The 11951-nt window shown below is 49.7% G+C and overlaps 1 protein-coding gene across 2 annotated transcripts; it reads right to left on the bottom strand.

The window, feature by feature from the left end:
- Positions 1-1744: 1744 nt before the first annotated feature.
- LOC147673150 (SURP and G-patch domain-containing protein 2-like) lies at positions 1745-10774 on the bottom strand. 2 transcript variants are annotated; one of them, XM_086946908.1, is made up of 11 exons: positions 10610-10774; positions 9941-10061; positions 8152-9546; positions 7508-7643; positions 7218-7402; positions 7026-7137; positions 5078-5397; positions 4685-4743; positions 2624-2673; positions 2248-2337; positions 1745-1932 (listed from the first exon to the last, which is right to left on the bottom strand). In XM_086946908.1, the coding sequence occupies exons 2-10, from the start codon at positions 10044-10046 to the stop codon at positions 2274-2276; spliced, it is 2427 nt and encodes an 808-aa protein (XP_086803034.1). In that variant the 5' UTR covers positions 10047-10061; positions 10610-10774; the 3' UTR covers positions 1745-1932; positions 2248-2273. The 2 variants fall into 2 exon arrangements, 1 of the variants encoding a protein (XP_086803034.1); XR_015302606.1 differs by lacking the exon at positions 4685-4743 and having other exon boundaries at positions 10610-10773.
- Positions 10775-11951: the final 1177 nt, after the last annotated feature.

Below are 11951 nucleotides of genomic sequence, written 5' to 3'. Positions count from 1 at the left end.
AGTCAGAGGCTTGGAGGGATTGGTCAGGTCACGCTTTACGCATGTCCTAGGTATGCTTCCCTTGGTGATACCCCTGCCAACTCGACGCACTATTGATGCCAGAATTCAGGTCTTCATCTGGGATCGGTAGAACACTACACTTTGGCCCTAAAGCTTTCCAAACTATCTTCACCATAGTCGTATTGCCTTGTATTCATTACCCTTGTGAAAAACAATTATGTTGGTCATTCATAAAGTGCATGGCTGCTTCAGCAGAAGAAAGGAGTTTCTTTTCTGCCCGTATGATCTCATTACACCATGCCTGCGTTGTGTGCTTAGCCAGTCAGTTTCTTCAGGATGCAGTGGTCAAGCGTGTTAATGCAGCCCCTGAAGGATGTCAGCTGCCTACAAATCAGGACAGTCTGGACGGGACGTATGAAGACAAATTTCAGAGGGGAAACAAGTGTAATATCTACTTTAGCCCCTGTAAAACCCATTGGGCAACCACTGGACAACACACAATGTATTTTAGTGCACAATAGAGGACTGCCTACATCAGCCCTGGGAACCAGAGGTACCATTTACTAGGGACTTAAGGTACGAAAGCTTGCCAAATGGGTTACAATTTGACTTCCATTTGTTTTTAGAGAAATAGCACCGTGTCAACAGGGACCCAGGGCACTTGCACTCGTATAAGTACTATAGCAAAAAGTGAGAGGTGACCATGCCAAAAAGGGTCAATTCCCTATAGGATCATAGGTGGGATTTTGGAAAACACTAAACATTTGCCTGCATCCTGGACTTTTTTGGGCAGGTTCAAAACCAAACTAAGTACCTTGAACTGGTCATTGCAGCCACTTATGAAACGCAGATCACGTCAAGAACTTTGATGTAGACATCCTTCAAGTCTCTTGCAGTCACCCTGTTGAAGCAGAGGGACATCCTGCAGCATCAAAATGTGACCATGATCCTAAAGGATTTATGTCATGGGGCCGGAACGAGTCCTTCTTGAGTATTGAAGTAGGCCCCCTTGCCCTGTAGGTGGGGAGGGCACATTCCGCTGAGAACGCTTGCAGGGTGGAACGTTGGGACGGTGACATACAGTATCTATGGTGGAACTACTGCTAAGCCATAAGCCCAAACTGTCTGAAATGATCTGCTAATAGGGGAACAAAACTAGGTAGCTTGTCTGACCGGTATGGTGATCGGAGGTACAGCTAAACCCTTTGTATGCACCTTCCTCATCCCTGGAGCATCTGTACAAACCTGTACCTGCTGCTGCCTCCTTTGGTAGGAGGAGGCAATTAGGCAGCCTTGGAAGTGCCCCCACACTGTTCGCTCGAAAATGAGCCCCTAGGTGCAGTAGTTTTACCAAGCAGCTTTGGTGTGGTTGGTGTCCTTTCATCAAGACGATGTGCCAGAAGGGAGGGATTAGCTTGCTCAGGTCCGCTTCAACAAATTAAAAGCCAGTGGAGACCCAGAAGGCAGCCTGGATGCCGTAGCAGAAAGGTGGGCTCAAACAAAACGCAAATGGAGTTGAAATACGTAAAAGTCTAAACTCGCTGGTATTAAAAAAAATAAAAAATAGGAGGTGACCATGCACAATAGCAACCGAGGGAGCAGTTACCAGTACTCAATATTGCACAATTTTTTTGTTATAACTGTAGATCACAAGAGCATGTGTATCTACATCAACACATGCACCTGGGCCAACATGGCCAGTTTGTCAGAAGCACAATACACATTCAATTAAACAGATAGCAGAAAAATTTTAACTGTCAAGTTTTATTGATACTTGCATCTTTCGGTATTTATATTACAACTACACCTTTTTAAACGGGACAATATATTCCAAGACGGTCAAAAAAAATATAAAACCATAACGAAGGGACACGAAGTAAAACACTAAAAACACTGGTGGAAAAATTGCTTGTAGTCTTCATGGAAGAGATCCTGCAAAACAAATTAAAATAGTGTTGTCATATTTTCCATCGCATGAACCCAGTTTAAACCACCCCATTTGGAGGAATATAAATAAGATAAATGCCATTGCGTTAGACCGATCTCATGTAACACGCCACCCTCAAAATGGTCAACCAACTACTGAATTCTAAATGTGGGTTTTAGTCCATGCTGCTACCCTGCTGTTCATCTCAGCCAGCATGCATGTTAAACACTTATTCATGGAACCTACTGGACAGGCCCCTTAAGTGAAATGGTCTTTGCATGGGATAGGTTGTACACTGAGTGACAATTCAAGATACCTACATAGTCTGTTTTTAAGCATGTTCGCCTCATTCTGTCGCATCAAGTGAATCTTCGTTGGACTGCTGGTCTTCATCGCCAGAGGTTGCACCGCTGTAGAGAAAGAAATTCCGTTAAGCCCCCTAGGAGTTCGAAAGTTGATTTAAATAGATGTTTCTAACTTTACAAAGCTGTTCATGCACTTTTCAGATCATGCAGGACAAACAGCAGTTTAACCTGTTCAGGTTGACATCCCTTACACCAATGCATGAGTTGCATGAGAGAACACGTCATTCCATCACTAACTCAGTTGCCCAGCGCTCCAAGCTTAGCCTGGGCTAAAACCCAAGAAAATCCAACCGCACAGTGCACCAAATGAGCAAAGTATGGCACTACATACCCTTTGGGAGTATCCACGGATCCTTGGTCTTCATCAGCTAGCTTCTGTTTCTATAAAGTCAGAAAACAATCAATGAAGACAAGTATTGCAAAAGCCACCTCCCATAACCGTCACATCTGTGATGATCTAAGATCCATTGCAACAAGGAATCTAGGTAGACTCTATAGCAAGTTTGGCAGTCCTCCATGATTTAGAGCATGAAGTCTTAACGTGAGGCTCAAGTGGCCCAGGTGAAATGTCATGCAACTGAAACCAGTGTCATCTGCAGCTAGGCACAAAGCTCAGCTTTGGTTTCGGCCAGGCTACTGTTCAAGGGATTAAACATGGGAGAAAGGAAGGTATATGACCATCCTACCAGTATAAGATTGACAAAGCAAACCTCTAAAGCAGGCCTCTACAAAGCGTAGCTCATGGAGCTATTCGTAGCTTTTTCTGGGAAGCCTAGGGAACTAAATTAAAAGTGTTTACTATATTTTACATACCAAAATTGAAAAGGGTATTCAAAAAGAAAATTGGATTGTTGCCAGTGTTAAGAAAAATGTGATAAATTTCACACAAAAATGAAAGCCGATTTCATTGACAAGTGTTGGTGGACTGTTCTAAACATTAACTTTGTGCTAGGGACACTAGCTATGGCTTTTAGATTATCCATGTAGCGACCTTGCACATCGATAAAGCATTTGTTACACTGCTGATGGCAACCATGCCTGATGCACTGAGATTATCGCAGATGGAAATCTTGCTTGCAGTGGCCACTGGCATTTTGTCTGATATGGTTACTTTCACACCTCACTAATAGCTCGGGAGGATTAGTAGCTATTACACAAAAGGTTGTAGACCCCCTGCTCTACAGAATGGGAGCATAGGCTACCCAGTTAACTGTTGGTCTAGGCAATCGAGGCTGCAGAACATGGTCACTTTAAGGTAGACCAACCCAAGTAGAAGAGTATATGGCCAGGCAAAGACATCTTGAAAGCCAACAACCACTGGCTCGGCCTTTTTTCCAGGTTGCCAGGGAAAGCCATTTAAGCCCCCACAACAGAATCTTTTGGCAAAGGTCAGACCTTAACTGCCCAGATATACAAGGTAGCTGCGAGGACTGCAATCTAGACCAACTAAGAGCATGGGTGTGAGCAGAAATGAATAAGCAACAAGGCTTTGGATTCAGTTCTGGACAGCTGGACTGTCAAACTTCGAGTGCTAGTTAGCCGATGAGAAAAAGCCTATACACCTTGTAAGGACAACTCGCTTGCCATATTTACTGGCCACTTGTCACAAGTGAACCAAACCACGTTGAACTTGAACCAGCAGCAAAGCCAAGTCAAGGACACCTGCATTGAAAAAACTTAACTCAACACAGTCTCTGCATAATTTGGGGTGAATAGTGGTTAGGAGAACAAACTAAATTTTATAACCGACACTGATGTTTTAATTCTTAAACTGTCCCTTCCTGACAATAGAGGTGGTACCTTGCCAGTTCAGAGTTGCCACAGCATCAAAGAGAAGGGTTGGTCACCACGCAGCAAAAACATGGTGCAAGTAGAGGTCTCCGAACAGCTTTACCAAACTAGTAAGGCCAGACCTAACAAGTTGAGCCAAATTGAGACCTGAAACCAAACCAACATTGCTCGGGTGGCATCATAATTACAGACAAAACACCGAGCAGTTCTCAAGCACAATAAGTGGGATTGGAGTAATTCTGGGAAGCGCGTTTATGCCTGGCGACTCTAGCAAACAAAACATACTGGGATAAAGGGTGCTCTGACCAGCAGGTGCTGGAGAGATGCACCCCAATCCAGCGGCTTTCACATTACTTGTTCCTTGTCACTCCTGCAGGGTGCCGTGTTCAAGTAGATGGAACCCAGGTTGCTTGCAGCAGACCAGGTCATCCAACTGGTCTCACTGACCCACAGATGTGGACACAGGCCTTACAGAAAGCCTGGACAGTGTGCACAGCAAGAAAGTCGAGAGTCCAAGCACCAGATTAAGTGCAAACTCCAACACGTCGTTTTCTTGCAGTGTTCGACACCCCAGGAGAGGGGTGACCGTTGTGCACCTCACCTTCCTTAGACCTGCTCGTCCTGTTGGCCTTTCATTACCACTTTTGACCGGGTCATCAGCTAAAATTCAAAATCAGAAGACAGAGTTAAAAGAGCGAAAGGAAAGTGGCAATATTTATAATATATGCGCCGTTATATATCGTCCAGTTGTGCACTAAGTTAAAAGCCAATGGAAAACATGTGGCTGCAGTATAAAGTTTAAAACGGCACTGTGCAATAAAGCACAATTAAATACAATGTGAACACAAAAGCAGCGTTCTGGAGAACTGCTGGGCTGTTACACGACACCTATGCGGTTGCCATATGCTGCCTGCAGGCGAGACCACGGCCCCTGGGACGAGCCAGTGCACGGTCACCCAATCCTTACCACTTCAGTATCTAGGCCAGTCCTTACCTTTGGGCTCCTCAGGCACACTGGCCTTCTTCGGGGTGGCTGTGCGGGCTTTGGCAGCCCCTCGCTTCCTCTGAGGGAGTGTAGCCGGTGTAGGAGTAGACACGGTTGTGGATTCACACTCCACTTCCATCACCGCCTCGGACGCGGGCTCAGACTCGTCCTGCTCTGTGCTTTGCTCTTCATTGGTGACCTCTGCGTCCTCCTGCATTGCAGCCTCGGAGTCATTGTTCTCCGCTTCTCCACTCTCTGCTGCTTCGCGAAATTCTGTCAATTTCATCTGATAAAATTCGTGTGCAGGGCTCTCTTTTTTTGATAAGAACCTACAGAAATAAAGATGACAATGTTAAACAAGCATTAAAAGCTAATCAGGCCTAGGAATAAGGAATGCAGTAAAATAAAAATAAAGCACCGGCAAATCCAGTAAAAACGCCTATGCAAGAGTTATGGGCTTTGCCAATGTGTTTTAGCCCTGTAGTAAGCTCACCAGCATCGCCACTGCCTGTATGGCCAAATGAGTGGCGTAGGAGGGTAGAATGGCAATGGGTGGCGTAGTGTCAAGAGTGGAACAGCGAAGAGTAGTGTTGTAGAGAGGAACAGAAAACTTAACCTGGAATAGTGCCCAGTCACCCTCTTCATAACGAATTTGAAAGACCTCGGCAGTTATATTACCAAACGAGAGAGATAAGCTACCTGAAGATAAATTGAGACCAAGGACTGAACGCTGAAAACGAAGATTAGGCTTTAACGCAAAGAGTTAGCCCTTCTGTATAGAGCAGAAAATTGAACAGTGACCACCACCGTCCAGACAAACACGTCTGAGGAAAATACTCTGGTAAAACACCATCAGCAACAGCCACCCGAGGCAGACTGCACATGAAGAAATCATGAAATATGCTGGTGGTGGATTGGCCACACCCTCCACTAGTCTACATCAAACAAGCCCTGACCCGGAAGCATCAAGGGAATGGAAAAGAGGAAGACCCAGAAACATGCGATACCAAGGCATTGAGGCTGACTGCAATGTAATAGATTAGACAAAGAAAAAGCCAGGACAAGGCTGCAACATGATTGCAGAAACACAGGGGAGTTAGGGTGGGTTAAGCCGGGACGAGGTGGGCACGTGTGCATTAAGCTGGATACCACTATTTATGCAGTCAGAGAGAAGAGTATGAGCGGTCACTCAAAACAAAAAACAAGCGAAAGCGAGTTGTCTAGCCAGTTCATTGAAGTGGGCCTTTAATGGACCTATTGTTTCCACAAATTACAAGAATAGTTACATAAAGTAGACTTGAAGGACATCTAATAGCAGGTTCAAAGAAGTTTGGCAGAAAACCTTTACTGGCCATATAAAAAAAAATGAATTACAAATCAGACAGGTGTAGAAGTAAATGCCACTGATCCCAATTTGATGCCCTGTGGCAATATTTTGCTTTGGCTGCCTGGAAATCATATCATGTTCTAGTTTTAGTTGAAAATTGGGGCATGGGGTGGGGATTCTTATTTTTAAGTGCAAGCCATATTAACCAAACAATGGATTACTGGGTAAAAAGGCCTGCACTACACATTCAGAGTGGTCACAGTTGGTTAACATATGCAAGACAAGAGTGGATTAAAAAAAATTGGAGTCAAGTTCTACAGATTGACTACTTGGAAAGCTGCTATTAAATCCATTTTGCCAAGCACTAAGGACCTATGACAAAACAAGGGGTATTATATGGGTCGAAATAGACGCATAATGGTACATTAGGTTAAGCAGGTTTATGTTCAGTGCGAATAACCATTTAACAGACCAGAGGATGAAACCTGCAACCCTAAAGTGCCCGAACACAACTGCCCAGCAAACAGTCAGGGGGCTGCTCTGTGAAGGATTCGACCCCGGATGTATGAGAATCAAAGCACACCGCTTCCCAAAATAGGACCCCAACCATGCCTTTCAACGAATACATACCAAAAGTCTGGATTGGAAGTGAGGCTGTCCATGTTGAAGTCCTCAATATTGGAACCCAGTTGGAATACGAAGCGAGCAAGATTTTCCGCAGTTTGTCTAGTCTTCTCATCAACTAGAAAAAAAAACTTGGTTTAGCATCAGAACAATTTAGCACACGGAAGATTACAAAGCCATTCAAGATTAAGGACGCACCTCCTTCAAACTGGGGGTCGGTGGAGGGCTTGGATGGGCCGGCAGATTTGGCTGCCAGGGAGACCGCTGCAGCCACCTTCAGCTGCGCCCGCTTGGCCTCCAGCTCCGCCTGCTGGTGGTTCTGCAGCTCCAGCAGCTTGTGGTGGTAGTACTTGAACTCCTGGCTCGTCTCGTCAAACAAAAACCTGCGGGTTGTAAAGTCAGACGAGGTCAGAACGCACTCCAGCCATGAACTTACCGCAAAGGCGCGCTGCCATCCACACACGAAGCCGCCGCCGGGGGGTACTCACCACAGGTCGGGCCTTTCCCTCTCTTCCACCTCTGCATCGCCCTCCATTGCAGCCTTCTTTTTATCGTCCAAAGTCTTGACAGCATCCTCCAGCAGGCCGTCTATCATCTCCTTAACCGATGGCTCGGGGGTCAGATCTGCAAGACAAGCAGCCGGTTGATAACAAGTTCCAGTCACCTCCCTCTAATGGTGCAGCGCCTTAGGGGCAGTGGTACCAGCGCAAGCACTGCGGCCTGCATAACATCTACGCACAGCAGGCACTCCCATCTGGCCAAGCATATCTGTCGATAGATTGCAGCAGAGGGGCGTATAGCCAAGATATGGGCGCCTCCCTTAATCGAAAACCAGAATTCGGATCAGATGGTACATGCAGTTGGACGTGTAAGTATCAATGAAGGGAGGAGGAAGGTGCAAATTGAGTGTTGGCCCACCCCACCAACGTGCTTCTAAAATATTGCAAAAACATACAAAAGTGGAGTAATGAATTCTAGGAGGATCACAAAAGAATACGGGGAATTCAAATACATGATCTTACTCCTCTCTGCTGGTTTTGGCAGGTAAGGGTAGTGCGGCATAGCAGCTGCCAAGGGAGAACTCCATACCAAGTATTCATTCACAACCCGCCCTTCCCCTACCCCAGCATACCTTCCAAGGGCTCCGTAGGTCGGTTGTCACGGTCCGTCTGCAGGTGCATGGGGTAGCCGCTCTTCTCCAGCCAAGCCTTCAGCTGCGCGATGTACTTCTTGCCGAACAGCGCCGAGTCATCCATGTTGGGGAAGTCGGAGGGCTTGGGCGCCATCTCCTGCAGACCGACGTGCTCGAGGATCTTCTCCTGGCGCAGGGAGGAGACGATGGAGTAGGTCTGGCCGAAGAGCACCAGGGACTTGCGGCAGAGCGCCACGGCGTTCTCGTAGGCGGTGGAGAGGTCGGTGGCGGCGGCGAAGCCCTGCTTCATGTTTAGCTCGTACGCGTTGCAGGCCAGCATCAGAGGGTGGGCGCTCTTCAGCACGCACTGCTGGAAGGAGGTCAGGTACTTGTCCAGGGGGTTGATGATGTCCAGGAAGCCCTTCTTGTTCTCTACCAGCCCCTTGTCGACCACCAGGCCGAAGAGTTCCTGGTCCACGGTGGGCTTCTTCAAGGCAGGGTGGTTGGGCGCCTTGACGGTCAGGAAGCACTGGTAGCGCAGCTCTGGCCTCATGGCGCACTTGAAGGCGGCCACGGTGTTGCCCATGGTCTGGGTCTGCCGGGATGTGTAGGCCCGGTTCTTCTGGTCGAACTCACCCGTGTTGACCTTGTTGAAGCCGGACCAGCGTACGATCTTGTTGCCGAGCTTTGAGACCACGTCGGAGCCGGTCATGAGCTCCTTGATCGTGTCCTCCCGCTTCGGGCCCGGCTTGCCGTTGACGGCTGCCCCTCTTCCTGCGGCCTTGGCGCCGCGGCCCCTGGCCACAAACGCTCCCCGGCCTCGTACCGTGGTGGCCCCCCGTGCCATGCCTCTGCCAACGATGCCGCCCCGTGCCATGCCTCTGCCAACGATGCCGCCCCTCGTCAGGCCTCTGTACGCAACGCCGCCCCGAGGCGGCCCCCTGCCGACCACGCCGCCGCGGAGAGGCCTCCTGACGGGGGCGCCCCCGCGGGGTGACGAGCCCGGTATACGCTCTGCTGCCGCCGCCTGCTTCCGCTCCAGGTAGGCCAGCCTCCCGCGGGATGCGTGGGGCTCCGGCCTGCCATAGCCCCGCCTTGGCCCGGGCCCGAACTCTTCCTCCCGCCGTGGGGGCGGGCGCCGGTACTCGCGCTCATCAGACCACATGGGCTCCCGGGGCCGCGCGAACTCGTGCTCCCGCGGGTCGGAGCGGCTGTAGTAGTAGTCGTCGGACCGAAGGGGGCTGCGGGAGCGCCGGGGGTCCGGGTAGTAGGGCGGCGGGGATCGCCGGGTCGGGGTGGAGTATGCCGGCGGGTGAGGCTCCGGGGCTCGGTAGTCTTCGCGGGGGCTCCGGTAGCGTCCCATTTCCTCCTCGTATCGCTGGGATCGGGACGGCCCTGGGGAGGGGAGAACAGAAGTATGATTTTACAGAAACCATCATCAACATGCACAAGTGGATTTTTTTTCCTGTTTCTCTCATCCTTTAGTGACTTTACACCTATGTACATTTGCAATTTTTCTCTATCTATAGTAAACCATTGTATTTACTACCATTCCTGTGAGATTTAGAGTTAATCCGTTCATATCTCTTCCTTAAGTGACTTTACATCTTGTACATTTTTTCTGATTGGATCTCTTACGTAACTCAGTAACCTTAAATCCTTATATCTCGCACCTGGTTCTTAAGTAAAGCGCTCTGGCACCTTCGGGTCATGTTCGCGCTTTATAAAACATAGCATTACATTTAAAACAAAAACAAAAGCTTTGAATAATCCAGGGCGCCGCACTCACCCGAGGAGGAGCGGAAGGGGTCCTCGGTGCTGCTGGGCCGGAAGGTGCCCACCATCTCCTTCATGATGGCCTCGAAGATCTCCCGGGACACCTCCTTGTCCGCCATCTCCTCTGTGATCTTCTGCAACGAGAAAAGGAGCGATGAGAACCCGGCTCCGGGAAGAGGCGCACGGGGGAATGCGGCGCAGGAAGAGCCTGGGGGCCCGGGGGGGGGGGGTGGATTCAGCACCGCGGAGAGTGCGGCTCGGTCTTTAAAAACAAAACGCGCAAGATCAACCTGTGCGGAGGGGGCGCGCCGGGACTACAGCAGGAAGGACAAGCCGTTGCTTCTGCGCCAGAAGAGGCCCAGAGACGGCGGGGGCCACTCGAAGCGTGGGATGGAGGGGGTGAGAGCCCTCAGCCTGACTTCGCGGCGGTTAGAGCCGGCAGCCCTGCCTGGGCCCTGGGAGTCGCATGCGCCGGGACAAGGAGCGGGGCGCGGCCGAAGGGAGGGTGTAGGCCCCGCCGCCCCCAGAGCGCGGCTGGGAAGGCCTGTGAGAGGGCGGTCTGAGGTGTCGCCGAGGGCCCCGGCTGCTAGGCCCGGGCGGTGGAGGTGAGCGGTCCGTGGCAGGTGCGTTCACCGATTGCGGTCAGGGAGGCCCCGGGGGTGTCTGCGGCCCTCGCGCTCACCGTGTGTGTGGTACGGGCGGTGCCGGGGTGTCTGGGCCGCGGGCGGGCGTCGGTTACGGCAGCGGTGATGGCGCAGCTCCGCTCTCGGCTCTTCGGCTCCGAACAAAGGGACGTAGCCTCCTCGCGCAGCGTCTCTTCACAGCGCCTACGCACTCACGTCACCAGAAGGCGCCGAGGGCGCGAGGCAGGAAGATAAAGGGCGGGAAAGTTGCACGTCAGTGTCCGGGAAGGGACACCGCCCAATCACGCCGCTACCTGGGCCTGCAGGGCAAGGAAACCAGTCTCGCCCAATCCGGTCCGTAGGGCATTGGGAAAGAAGCCCACAGCGCGCCAATCACACACCAGCGCAGCCAGTAGCGCACATAAAAAGACTCACAGCGCAACCAATCACACACAAGCCAGCCCGCGGGACAAGGGAAACAGATGCACAGAGCGTCCAATCACGTTCCAGCCCTTGGGTCAGGCCCGGGAACCATGCAATGTGCTCTCCTCTGGAAGATTATGCAAATTCTTCCAAAACAATATTTCCAAGCGAATATTCTTTCTATGTGAAACGTAGCGGCCCTTTAAACACAAAAGTACCTTAGAACACTACAACTCCAAGTCCTATAAGCCTTAATTGAAGCATACCATAGCCGTAAAGACAGTATGAGACTGCACACATGCCAACAGTTTAGAACAGGAAGGTGGGAGATTTAAAACAAAAATCGGGCAAATAAAAATTCCCCATTGACTTCTATTGTAGAAAATGCCATTTCAGGCCTAAACAGCTTTAATAAAGCCAATTTTGCTTGAAAAATCAGTCTCCCGCCTGAAAATTGTATTGTATTGTATTTGCATTTTATTTTGTATAGCGCTTACTACCTCAGACGAGTCGTAGAAACACTTTTCGGCGAGTAGCACGCTACTCCTGGACCCATAAAGGATTAGTGTTGAATTAGTATTGTGAAACATGCAACTAAATGAACTCTTGCAAATGGAGAAGGTTGCTGAGTGGCATTAATTTTCCAGGGCATCGAAAGAAGCTCTATTGAATGGAATGGCCTTTCCTGGGAAAAATATTTTAAATGTTTGCTACTTATCCAAGGTCGATAGGGTGGACACAACATTTCCCATTTCTTTCACAAACGGGTCTCCAAATAAGTTCTTATGGGCAAGGTCATCTGGTTTGAGGCCCACCTTGATCAAAAGTAACTTGTGTCAAGAGCAGTTTTCTTTGCTAACCATGCAAACTAGACTCTGCACCCATCCTGACACTATCTCTGTAAACATAGGTGTACCAGAGGCTGTGGCTCTCAAGGAGACCCAGCGAGTCCAGCAACTTATCTTGAACAGGCCCTCC

The sequence above is a fragment of the Lissotriton vulgaris genome, chromosome 12 (genome assembly GCF_964263255.1).
Source record: "Lissotriton vulgaris chromosome 12, aLisVul1.2, whole genome shotgun sequence".
NCBI classification, from domain to species: domain Eukaryota; kingdom Metazoa; phylum Chordata; class Amphibia; order Caudata; family Salamandridae; genus Lissotriton; species Lissotriton vulgaris.
This window is presented reverse-complemented; position numbering and strand designations above follow the sequence as displayed.

Bases quoted from the DNA above. Each gene is read 5' to 3' on its own strand.
- LOC147673150 (XM_086946908.1), bottom strand. From the start codon at position 10,046: ATGGCGGACAAGGAGGTGTCCCGGGAGATCTTCGAGGCCATCATGAAG. The intron at 7,644-8,151 runs GTATGCTGGGGT...CTTGTCTTGCAG, and splicing joins ACCTACGGAGCCCTTGGAAG to ATCTGACCCCCGAGCCATCG. The intron at 4,744-5,077 runs GTAAGGACTGGC...TTTGAATTTTAG, and splicing joins TGTGCCTGAGGAGCCCAAAG to CTGATGACCCGGTCAAAAGT.